The following is a 13591-nucleotide window of genomic DNA, read 5'->3' as shown; positions in this document are numbered from 1 at the left end:
GAGCAATAACTGAGCACTGGGAGGAGATAGCAGGCTGTGAGATTAGGAGGTTTCCTTTCTAGAGGATAGTCATTTCATTAAGCAGACTGGTAATGCCCTTGTAAATAGAACCCTGTGTTTATTTTGGCTTTGTGTACTGTGTATGCATGCTATGGTTAATATTGTAGTTTACCCACAAGGAGCAAATGCATCCTAAAAACATGATTCAAATGTCAGCTAACAAAGCTAAGTCAGTTCATAGCAAACACACTCCAGCCCTCACCCTCACAGACAGGATGATCTGACCTATAACAAAGAGATCCCTAATGTTCCTAGAGGAGTTTGCTGCCCTAGTTTCTGTATCCCTCGCCCCAGCTAACAATCGTCTCCTACCTTAAACTCCATGGGCGTGTACTTCTCATTCTTTGGCGTGGTGTTCCCCTTGTAGTTCAGATGGTTGGGCGTGCTCGGGTGGATCACCGCTGATTCCTGGGTCTGTTTCTGGCACTTCTGCCAGTACGCATAGATCAGGTACGTCAGCAGACTGGCACCAATGCAGCAGGAAACACCAGTGGCAATCAGGTGAACCAGACTGTAACCTGCACACACACAACATAAGCAACGAGCCAACCACTTTAGTCAAGCAAATGAGAAACTGGAAGTTCATCGTATGAAGGTATTTACTGAAATAACAGTCCTTAATTTTAGAGGCATGCTGTGCTTCATTCACAAAATTCATTTGCAAGTTTGGAAACCTTGGAAACGAGTAGCTTATTGCAGCTTGCCCATTTAATAGGCGCTGCTACTGAAAGAGGTGCCCAACCAAGCAGCCTCCTGCTCAGCTTGGAGGCCTGGTTTAATTGGGAACTTGTGGGTTTGAACCCTGAATGGGCTTGCTGCTGAATATAAAGAGTGCTCTACACCACTGTGAGCAGCTGACTGCAGGTCAGAGAGAAATGTGTTAGAACACGACTTGAACCCATGCAAGTCAGTCCTGCTGTACTGCCAAACCAGCCCGTCCTGTACTGAGTGCCATTGGGAATGTAACTGCATAGAAAACCTTTAATAGTTAAACAACATCTGCTTGTATTTCCCCTTGTGAACTGCAGGACAGTCCCACTCAAGCCCTGCTTTGGTGTAACTTTGGTTTCAAAAGTCCATTACTGTCACATTAACAAAATGTTGAAGGTAAACAATATATCAAAAATATATTGGAACGCGCCTACAATATATTAAAAAAAAAATTGGAATGCGCCTACAATATATCGTAAACAAGTCCATCACAGGGAGCTTTTGTTCCAAGAACAAGTGTTACAGTAACGGGGCCGCATACAGTATGATCGACTTAGAACGAAAGCTCAAACAAGACTTGGGATGAGCAGAAAATGCATTTCAAGCTGTTATGTTATCCTGCAGATCCTCCTCTGATCTCAGTTGAAAACAAAATCCCAGCGCACAGCACAGCACAGCTGAACTGAGCAGAGCAGAGCTGAGCAGCAGCAAAGCAGAGCTGAGCTGAGCTGAGCAGAGCACAGCTGAGCTGAGCAGAGCAGAGCAGAGCAGAGCAGAGCAGAGCAGAGCTGAGCAGAGCAGAGCAGAGCAGAGCTGAGCAGCAGCACTGCAGAGCAGAGATGAACTGAACTGAACTGAGCAGAGCACAGCAGCAGCAGAGCTGAGCTGAGCAGCAGCACTACAGAGCAGAGCTGAACTGAACAGAGCAAAGCAGAGCAGCAGCAGAGCTGAGCAGAGTAGAGCAGCAGCAGAGCAGAGCTGAGCTGAGCAGCAGCAGAGCAGAGTTGAGCGTGCTTGTCAGTTCTTGTCACTTCTTTCTGCAGAGATGAAAGTCGGAGGAATGAAAATAGATTAAAATGATAAAACCCACGCACACACACAGGAGTGGAAAAGCGATCACGTGAACTCGTTTACCTCCACATTGCAGGTTCTTGTCGAAACTTGATGCTGGCAGGATCACTGCAACAGAATAAAAAGATGACAAAGTGAGACGAGGGGAATGATAAATCATCACATTACAGGACCGGTTAGTTTAGCCACTTGCATTGAATTCCAATACACAAAATAGTCACCTCACACTTTCCAGACTGATTCCCAGGCTAAAGTTTTAAAGCATGACAATGTACCTACCTTCTCATCCCTCCTTCACCCCAATACATGCACATGAGTATGTGTATAATAAATAGAATAGAACAGAATAGAATACTAAACTGGCCAGCTAGCTCAATCCGCCAGGGCATCCACAGCTTGTGTGACAGAAAACACTCCTGTTGCATTGTCGTTTAAGCCACACCAGGTTTAGCATATTTAATATGAGCTTAATTAGTTACACCCGAGCCTGTGATGTGTCTAAATTAGGCACATGACAAAGCCTGAGATGTATTGCAGTGCTATGCGGTGGGAGTCGGTTCTGTACCTGGGATCTCGTTGTACATGCACTCCCTGTGCTCCGTGCCGTTCCCGAGGCACTGAGAGGAGCCCGGGTTGTGAACCTCACAGTGCCGGCTGCGGAGCTGCAGACCTTCCTCATTACACAGGCTCCACTCAGACCAGTCCGTCCAGCCACCTAAACACACAGGAACGATCAGAGCCCAGACTCGTCTAATTGGGTTGTCATATTTATGTTCTGTAATTTTATATTTCTTTTTAACCTTAACCTATGTTTCCCATAATTGCTAGAGAAACAACAACAAAAAAGAGCCAATTAAAAAAGGTTTTCTATTTGTACTCAAATCTATGTTTGTTGTGTGAGTAAATGGGTCACAGTTTCAGTGCTTAATAAAGAACATTAGGGATGTGTTACATTTCCCAGCGAGGAATACAAACAGCTCATATTCTACCATGTTTGATACAGCGAGAAGGTTCTACTGCAATGTGTCTTACACAGTAAATAGCAATACAAGGATGTCTTCTCATTAACTTTAGTAATAAAACAGGTGTGCAGTCTTCTGGTCTGCTAGCTCAAAGCTTTCCATGTGTTCTCATAGTATGTATGAGTTACTAATAGCAAGGATGGAAAACTGAAGCTTCAGACAAACCAACTCTAGGTGAATCTAATTAAGCAAACAGTAAAGCCTGGAGGGGCCTGGATTGCTGTACAATGTGAATCGTACATCCATCCCTACCAAACAGCCACAGAAGCAAAACACCCAAACGTCCAGCCAGTGTGAAGCCCACATGCAGTACCTTCACAGGGGTGTGCGTTGCAGGGAGCCCCTCAGTGTGAAGCCCACATGCAGTACCTTCACAGGGGTGTGCATTGCAGGGAGCCCCTCAGTGTGAAGCCCACATGCAGTACCTTCACAGGGGTGTGCGTTGCAGGAAGCCTCCTCAGTGAGAAGCCCACATGCAGTACCTTCACAGGGGTGTGCATTGCAGGGAGCCCCTCAGTGTGAAGCCCACATGCAGTACCTTCACAGGGGTGTGCGTTGCAGGAAGCCCCCTCAGTGAGAAACCCACATGCAGTACCTTCACAGGGGTGTGCGTTGCAGGGAGCCCCTCAGTGTGAAGCCCACATGCAGTACCTTCACAGGGGTGTGCGTTGCAGGAAGTTTCCTCAGTGAGAAGCCCACATGCAGTACCTTCACAGGAGTGTGCGTTGCAGGGAGCCTCCTCAGTGAGAAGCCCACATGCAGTACCTTCACAGGGGTGTGCGTTGCAGGGAGCCCCTCAGTGTGAAGCCCACATGCAGTACCTTCACAGGGGTGTGCGTTGCAGGAAGCCTCCTCAGTGAGAAGCCCACATGCAGTACCTTCACAGGGGTGTGCGTTGCAGGGAGCCTCCTCAGTGAGAAGACCACATGCAGTACCTTCACAGGGGTGTGCGTTGCAGGGAGCCTCTCAGTGTGAAGACCACATGCAGTACCTTCACAGGGGTGTGCGTTGCAGGGAGCCTCCTCAGTGAGAAGCCCACATGCAGTACCTTCACAGGGGTGTGCGTTGCAGGGAGCCCCTCAGTGTGAAGACCACATGCAGTACCTTTACAGGAGTGTGTTGCAGGGAGCCTCCTCAGTGAGAAGCCCACATGCAACACCTTCACAGGGGTGTGCGTTGCAGGGAGCCTCCTCGGTGAGAAGCCCACATGCAGTACCTTCACAGGGGTGTGCGTTGCAGGAAGCCTCCTCAGTGAGAAGCCCGCATGCAGTACCTTCACAGGGGTGTGTGTTGCAGAGAGCCTCCTCGGTGTGAAGCCCAATGCAGATGTCTCCCTCGTTTGCGGGTGCTGGGTTGGTACAGGTGCGAGTGCGCTGGTAGTGCCCACCTCCACACGTGGCAGAGCACTGGGACCATGAGGACCAGCAGGACCAGGCTCCCATCACTGAAACACATGAGAGGAAGAGAAACAAACCTGATCAACACGAACACGAATACAAGACAAACGCCACACAGACCTGATCAACACGAACACGAATACAAGACAAACACCACACAGACCTGATCAACACGAACACGAATACAAGACAAACGCCACACAGACCTGATCAACACGAACACAAGACAAACACCACACAGACCTGATCAACACGAACACAATACAAGACAAACACCACACAGACCTGATCAACACGAACACGAATACAAGACAAACGCCACACAGACCTGATCAACACGAACACAAGCACCACACAGACCTGATCAACACGAACACGAATACAAGACAAGCACCACACAGACCTGATCAACACGAACACAAGACAAGCACCACACAGACCTGATCAACACGAACACAAGACAAGCACCACACAGACCTGATCAACACGAACACAAGACAAGCACCACACAGACCTGATCAACACGAACACAAGACAAACGCCACACAGACCTGATCAACACGAACACAAGCACCACACAGACCTGATCAACACGAACACGAATACAAGACAAGCACCACACAGACCTGATCAACACGAACACGAATACAAGACAAGCACCACACAGACCTGATCAACACGAACACAAGACAAGCACCACACAGACCTGATCAACACGAACACGAATACAAGACAAGCACCACACAGACCTGATCAACACGAACACGAATACAAGACAAACACCACACAGACCTGATCAACACGAACACGAATACAAGACAAACACCACACAGACCTGATCAACACGAACACGAATACAAGACAAGCACCACACAGACCTGATCAACACGAACACGAATACAAGACAAGCACCACACAGACCTGATCAACACGAACACAAGACAAGCACCACACAGACCTGATCAACACGAACACGAATACAAGACAAACACCACACAGACCTGATCAACACGAACACGAAGACAAGACACCCACACAGACCTGATCAACACGAACACGAATACAAGACAAACACCACACAGACCTGATCAACACGAACACGAATACAAGACAAACACCACACAGACCTGATCAACACGAACACGAATACAAGACAAACACCACACAGACCTGATCAACACGAACACGAATACAAGACAAACACCACACAGACCTGATCAACACGAACACAAGACAAGCACCACACAGACCTGATCAACACGAACACGAATACAAGACAAACACCACACAGACCTGATCAACACGAACACGAATATAAGACAAGCACCACACAGACCTGATCAACACGAACACAAGACAAGACAAACACCACACAGACCTGATCAACACGAACACGAATACAAGACAAACACCTCACAGACCTGATCAACACGAACACGAATACAAGACAAACACCACACAGACCTGATCAACACGAACACGAATACAAGACAAACACCACACAGACCTGATCAACACGAACACGAATACAAGACAAGCACCACACAGACCTGATCAACACGAACACGAATACAAGACAAGCACCACACAGACCTGATCAACACGAACACGAATACAAGACAAACACCACACAGACCTGATCAACACGAACACGAATACAAGACAAACACCACACAGACCTGATCAACACGAACACGAATACAAGACAAGAATGATACCGCACACACACTGATCTATCTCAACAGCACGTACGCTGAATCGCTCCATGCGACACTGCAGGTGTTTGACAACAAGTATTAGTGTGAGGTCAGAATGGGGCCTTCAGCAGGGTCAGATTTCATGCAAACCATTCCTTACAAAGGCAGAGTCACAAAGTGTTGAATAAACAGTACCACCATTTAGACAGGTGTGACAAAAAATGCTAAGTACATGACAGCTGAAAGTGTTGAATTGACACACAGAATGAGCTTGTTTATATTCAAGAGAAGATTTAAGATGGAGCCATACTGAAATAATACAAATAGAGTCAAGACTGGTGCAAAAAACTAAATGAGTGAAATGGCTTGAATGCACAGTGTACAGCATGCATGCCGTGTGATTCCTAACACACTGTGCCCTGTTTGCCTTGCTGAATGGCAATGTGAACAATACTGCAGTAGCTAAATGTTACTCCTACTAATAACAATGTGTTTATTTGAAAATGAACTGTGTCAGTCGATAAGCCCCCACCACCAGCTCTGCAAAGAGTTACCAGGGCAGGGCTGGGTGTTGCAATCCTGGTACTCCACAGCCGAGCCCACGCAGGGCAGCCCCCCGTTCCTGGGCTCAGGGCTGGTGCAGGTTCTCTTCCTGGTCCTGTAGCCTGTCTCGCAGTCCTGGGAGCACGAGGACCAGCCCGACCAGTTCGACCAGCCGCCGTTAGCACTGCGAGATGAGGGCTGGCCACTCCTCCGCAGATCTTCAACCAGAGCTGCCAGAGCAAAGAGGGCTCAGACACCAGATACATACAGCATATAGTAAGGCTTTCTCCACAGTATCAGAGCCACATGATCTTCTACAGATCAGACACCAGATACATACAGTATATAGTGAGGCTTTCACCACAGTATCAGAGCCACATGATCTTCTACAGATCAGACACCAGATACATACAGTATATAGTGAGGCTTTCACCACAGTATCAGAGCCACATGATCTTCTACAGATCAGACACCAGATACATACAGTATATAGTGAGGCTTTCACCACAGTATCAGAGCCACATGATCTTCTACAGATCAGACACCAGATACATACAGTATATAGTGAGGCTTTCACCACAGTATCAGAGCCACACGATCTTCTACAGATCAGACACCAGATACATACAGTATATAGTGAGGCTTTCACTACAGTATCAGAGCCACATGATCTTCTACAGATCAGACACCAGATACATACAGCATATAGTAAGGCTTTCTCCACAGTATCAGAGCCACATGATCTTCTACAGATCAGACACCAGATACATACAGTATATAGTGAGGCCTTCACCAAAGTATCAGAGCCACATGATCTTCTACAGATCAGACGCCAGATACATACAGTATATAGTGAGGCTTTCACCACAGTATCAGAGCCACATGATCTTCTACAGATCAGACACCAGATACATACAGTATATAGTGAGGCTTTCACCACAGTATCAGAGCCACATGATCTTCTACAGATCAGACACCAGATACATACAGTATATAGTGAGGCATTCACCAAAGTATCAGAGCCACACGATCTTCTACAGATCAGACGCCAGATACATACAGTATATAGTGAGGCTTTCACCACAGTATCAGAGCCACACGATCTTCTACAGATCAGACACCAGATACATACAGCATATATAGTGAGTATATACAGTACATATACACTACCGGTCAAAAGTTTTAGAACACCCCCATTTTTCCAGTTTTTATTGAAATTTAAGCAGTTCAAGTCCAGTGAATAACCTGAAATGGTACAAAGGTAAGCGGTAAACTGCCAGAGGTTAAAAAAAAGTTTAGGTTACCAAAAACTGAAGAATAATGTACATTTCAGAGTTATACAAAAAGGCCTTTTTCAGGGAACAAGTAATGGGTTAACAACTTACAGCTGTTCTGCAGCAATGGAAGTAAATTAAGCCTTGAAAGTTGATGCTAACAATTCCTACAGGTGTCCCAACTTTTGTTGATTACTTACAAACCCTCTGTCTGTATAAAAGCAGTGTTGGAACAGACTGTGTTACTACACCCTCTTAAGCATTATTTGAACAGTATTGTACTGCAGGAAATAGTATATTGCTATCATAATGGCAAGAAAATGGCTATTAACAAAAGGAAGACAGACTGACTTTGCAATTTTCCTTTAGAGAAATTGCAAAGAAAGCCAAGGTGTCAGTGAGTACAGTTTCCTATACCATCAAAAGGCACTTGGAAACTGGAGGAAACTCTGACAGGAAGAGGTCTGGCAGACCCAAAGCCACAACAGAATCAGAAGACAAGTTTCTGAGAGTTAACAGCTTGCGTGATAGGTGGCTCACAGGACAACAGCTTCAAGCATAGCTTAACACTGGTTGAAGTAAGCAAGTCTCAGTTTCAACTGTGAAGAGAAGACTTCGAGCTGCAGGTTTGACAGGTCGAGTGGCAGTAAGAAAGCCATTGCTAAGATGGCAAAATAAGAAAAAGAGGCTTGCCTGGACCATGAAGCACCGCCAGTGGACTACTGAAGACTGGAAGAAGGTCTTATGGACCGCTGAATCAAAATTTGAAATCTTCGGTTCATCACGCAGGGTTTTTGTACGCCGTCGAGTAGGCGAAAGGGTGGTTCTTCGGTGTGTGACACCAACTGTCAAACATGGAGGAGGAAGCGTGATGGTCTGGGGCTCTCTTGCTGGATCCAGAGTCGTCGACTTGCACAGAGTGAGTGGTACCCTGAACCAAAACGGCTACCACAGCATTTTGCAGCGCCATGCAGTACCATCTGGTATAAGATAATGATCCAAAACATACCTCCAGGCTATGTCAGAACTACCTTAGAAGACAAAAATAAGACGGTAGGCTTCAAATCATGGAATGGCCAGCACAGTCTCCAGACTTAAACCCCATCAAGCTGGTTCGGGATGAACTGGACAGAAGGGTGAAAGCAAAGCAACCTACAAGTGCAACACATTTGTGGGAACTTCTGCAACAGTGTTGGGAAGAACTTTCCGAACAATATTTGATTTCCATTGTAGAAAGAATTCCACGAGTGTATTCGGCTGTTATATCTGCAAAAGGTAGCTACTTTGAGTCCAACATTTAGATTAAATTTTGTTAAACAAAATGATTCCATGATTTTTTTTTTTATCTCCAATTGTTTATTCTAAAACTTTTGACCGGTAGTGTGTGTGTGTGTATGTATATGTAGATAGCAATATACTAATTCCTGCAGTACAGTATACATTGTTGCCCACCCCTAGTACGTACTGAGGCGTTCACCACAGTATTGTTCACCACACTGATGCTGGTATTCATACTGGAGGCACAAGACCTGCAATAAACTTTGAGACACTGAAAAGCAAACTTACAGTCAGTTTCGCAAGCAGAGAAGCCGTCGCTGGGGCAGAAGCGAGTCTCCACCTTGCGCTTTCCGAACTGCAGCTCGTGGGGGTCGGCCAGCTGAGCTCGGCAGGTGTAGCGTAGCCTCTGCTCCTGCCGCACCCCGGCCTGCGTGACGTTCACTGGCATCCAAGGAGTCCACGGAGTGCTCCGTCTCACCTCCGGACACGACTCCAGGTTGCAGGCTTTGTACTCCTGTGGGGAGCCCAGGATCAGCACAGAGCAGGGACAGCAGTGCCACACTGATTTCACAACGTTCCAACACGGTCCTCGTCCAACGCTATTAAAACATCTACTGCACTTGAGGCAAAGTGCCATGTTATCACTGGCCTCATTAACTGGCTTCTTTCACACTTACCAAAGCACACCCTGGACAGCTGTTCCCGTTTTCACAGTTCCGGATTCTGGAATGTATCCCTCCGCCACACTCCGAGCTGCATTTGCTCCACGATCCCCATGATGACCAAAATATGGGCAATGGACATGGATTATTCTCATTGCAGAACCTGTTGAAAAAAGAACAGTCAGTCATGCCCTGCAGTACACACCTTTCACAAACCAAGCTTGAATTAACATCAGTCAATGCGAGGAGATACAGTCAACAAGAGAAGCTCACTAAGGCGGCACCCTTACCTCTCCTCTCGGCTCTGCCCCACACAGACTCTGCCCCCGTGCCGCGGGGAGGGGTTACTGCAGGATCGCTGCCGGACCTGGAAGCCTATCCCACACGTAGTGCTGCACTGAGCCCACGATGACCATGGTGTCCAGCCACCATTCCTAAATAAAATGGAAGAAAGTGGTCAGCACGAGCAGGGCCCTGTGCTCCCCGCTGACTGGCTTACTGAAGAGTCCTTCAGCTTCAATACAGTATGGAAGCAAGGACTAGAGATCTCAGCTTCAATACAGTATGGAAGCAAGGTCTTGAGATCTCAGCGTCAATAAAGTACAGAAGCAAGGACTTGAGATGTCAGCTTTGCCAAGCACTTTCTCCTTTCATGTTAAAGCCCTTGTTGTACAGCCCTTACCATAGCATTCACCAATTAGATTTTCTAATACTGTGTTAATTAAAAAGCATTGCTGATAGACTGGAGCTGGAACGTTAAGTTCAAGTGAGGGAACGCTCCTCAATTTGCTAAAGTGCTTTGTTCTGGAGTTGTAGTTTTATGATTTAATTGCAAGTCCCAGTAAGACCCAATCTAATTCTGAAAACTGCCTTTTAATCTCACAGAGTTGTGCAGCGGATAAAATGCAGCTCTCTATTTGTGCATAGTCCTAAAGAGGACATTTCTCAATCATTACAACTGGGTCATGCCTGCAAACACAGACTTGGACAAAGTGGGGTCTGCAGCAAATGCAGGCTAACCTGGCCTTTAAAAACACTGGCGCCTGGAGAGAGAAAGCAGCTCCTTCACCGGAAGGCTTGAAAAGGGAGGGGATACATTTAGAGGTAAATGTTTCACTGTTTTTATTCAGCCCCAGATCCTCAGATATTCAAGCGACCGCTTGGATGCCAGTAGCTGCCTTTTCCAAAAGAGACCTCAGCCAAACCTTGGGGTGTCAGGATACTGCCTGGTCACCTCCAGCAATCCAAGATGCTCAGGAAACACATTCTCTTCCCTCAGGAAACACATTCTCTTCCCTCAGGAGAAACATTCTCCTCCCTCAGGACCACTGTATGTTTTTAAATGTAGGAATTATTTTTTGTTTTTAGATGATACCTCCAGACTCACATTGTAAACCTGCACACTTCCAGAGGGTATCCGTTATTACTGCTCTGTATTCTATGAGGCACAAGAACAGGAGCTGCTAACCAACTACTATGACTGTTGGGCACCTGCACTGGGATGCCACACTGGACAGACTCCAAGAAATTCAATTACATTTCGCTGGCTCTGCTTATTAACACAGACCCACACAGAGCACCCACATCCTCATTACCTGGAGCAGTTGGAGACCTCCATGGTGGGTCCCTCACAGTCACTGCCTCCGCAGAGAGGGGGCGGGCTGTCACATGACCTGGAGCGGCACATGCAGGCCCCGGTAGTGTCGCCGTCATCGTGCTTGCACTGTTGCCATGGTGACCAGGGCCCAAAAGCACCGTTCACAGTTAAGTTCTTCACCTGGGTAATTATTTCATGGGGACAGTCAAGCAGTGATTAGGGTCAGACAAGAACAATGCATCTCAATTATAAAAAGGGAAGTTTCCAAACTTCAGAAACAAAGGCCTTGCAGCTTGATGATATACATCACTAACAACAGTGCAGAAGGCTCTGCTTTAGAGATTCCATGACATAACTGCAAAACCCTGTACATTCACAGAATAGAACTACAAAGCCCTATGCATTCACAGAATAGAGATAACACTTACAGAATTGCAAAGACTTGTGCATTCAGAGAATAGAGATAACACTGACAGAACTGAAAAGCCCTGTGCATTCACAGAATATAGATAACACTGACCGAACTGCAAAGCCCTGTGCATTCACATAATAGAGATAACACTGCTAGAACTGCAAAGCCCTGTGCATTCACATAATAGAGAACACTGACAGAACTGCAAAGCCCTGTGCATTCACATAATAGAGATAACACTGACAGAACTGCAAAGCCCTGTGCATTCACAGAATAGAGATAACACTGACAGAACTGCAAAGCCCTGTGCATTCACATAATAGAGAACTCTGACAGAACTGCAAAGCCCTGTGTATTCACATAATAGAGAACACTGACAGAACTGCAAAGCCCTGTGCATTCACAGAATAGAGCACTTGGTCTCTGGAACATGTGTATGTTTTAAAGGAGCCCCCTGAAGGACAGGTCAGGCACATTTTAGAACATGACATGGGAAACTAGACCTAAAAACAGTTAAGATTAAAGATGCTGTGGCTTATGCTGGAGCTGTTCCTGTGCTAATAACATGCACTCTGTGATATTGTGACTCATGCTGGAGCTGTTCCTGTGCTAGTAACATGCACTCTGTGATATTGTGACTCATGCTGGAGCTGTTCCTGTGCTAATAACATGCACTCTGTGATATTGTGACTCATGCTGGAGCTGTTCCTGTGCTAATAACATGCACTCTGTGATGTTGTGACTCATGCTGGAGCTGTTCCTGTGCTAATAACATGCACTCTGTGATGTTGTGACTCATGCTGGAGCTGTTCCTGTGCTAATAACATGCACTCTGTGATACTGTGACTCATGCTGGAGCTGTTCCTGTGCTAGTAACATGCACTCTGTGATGTGACTCATGCTGGAGCTGTTCCTGTGCTAATAACATGCACTCTGTGATGTTGTGACTCATGCTGGAGCTGTTCCTGTGCTAATAACATGCACTCTGTGATGTTGTGACTCATGCTGGAGCTGTACCTGTGCTAGTAACATGCACTCTGTGATACTGTGACTCATGCTGGAGCTGCTCCTGTGCTAGTAACATGCACTCTGTGATATTGTGACTCATGCTGGAGCTGTTCCTGTGCTAGTAACATGCACTCTGTGATATTGTGACTCATGCTGGAGCTGTTCCTGTGCTAATAACATGCACTCTCTGATGTTGTGACTCATGCTGGAGCTGTTCCTGTGCTAGTAACATGCACTCTGTGATATTGTGACTCATGCTGGAGCTGTTCCTGTGCTAGTAACATGCACTCTGTGATACTGTGACTCATGCTGGAGCTGTTCCTGTGCTAGTAACATGCACTCTGTGATATTGTGACTCATGCTGGAGCTGTTCCTGTGCTAGTAACATGCACTCTGTGATATTGTGACTCATGCTGGAGCTGTTCCTGTGCTAGTAACATGCACTCTGTGATATTGTGACTCATGCTGGAGCTGTTCCTGTGCTAATAACATGCACTCTGTGATACTGTGACTCATGCTGGAGCTGTTCCTGTGCTAGTAACATGCACTCTGTGATACTGTGACTCATGCTGGAGCTGTTCCTGTGCTAGTAACATGCACTCTGTGATATTGTGACTCATGCTGGAGCTGTTCCTGTGCTAGTAACATGCACTCTGTGATACTGTGACTCATGCTGGAGCTGTTCCTGTGCTAGTAACATGCACTCTGTGATACTGTGACTCATGCTGGAGCTGTTCCTGTGCTAGTAACATGCACTCTGTGATACTGTGACTCATGCTGGAGCTGTTCCTGTGCTAGTAACATGCACTCTGTGATACTGTGACTCATGCTGGAGCTGTTCCTGTGCTAGTAACATGCA

The 13591-nt window shown here is 46.5% G+C and overlaps 1 protein-coding gene across 3 annotated transcripts in view; it reads right to left on the bottom strand.

The window, feature by feature from the left end:
• The window catches only part of LOC121323398 (semaphorin-5B-like), a 103173-nt gene that overhangs the window by 1902 nt on the left and 87680 nt on the right, over positions 1–13591 (bottom strand). For all 3 annotated transcript variants that reach the window (XM_041264442.1, XM_041264445.1, XM_041264443.1), the window contains exons 13-21: positions 11311–11492; positions 10006–10149; positions 9731–9878; positions 9342–9567; positions 6513–6731; positions 4138–4308; positions 2408–2557; positions 1906–1950; positions 373–578 (exon numbers count right to left, since the gene is read on the bottom strand). In XM_041264442.1, the coding sequence (XP_041120376.1) occupies positions 373–578; positions 1906–1950; positions 2408–2557; positions 4138–4308; positions 6513–6731; positions 9342–9567; positions 9731–9878; positions 10006–10149; positions 11311–11492 (1491 nt within the window). The remainder of the gene's footprint in view (positions 1–372; positions 579–1905; positions 1951–2407; positions 2558–4137; positions 4309–6512; positions 6732–9341; positions 9568–9730; positions 9879–10005; positions 10150–11310; positions 11493–13591) is intronic.

The sequence above is a fragment of the Polyodon spathula genome, chromosome 11 (assembly GCF_017654505.1).
Source record: "Polyodon spathula isolate WHYD16114869_AA chromosome 11, ASM1765450v1, whole genome shotgun sequence".
In the NCBI taxonomy this organism is placed as follows: domain Eukaryota; kingdom Metazoa; phylum Chordata; class Actinopteri; order Acipenseriformes; family Polyodontidae; genus Polyodon; species Polyodon spathula.
This window is presented reverse-complemented; position numbering and strand designations above follow the sequence as displayed.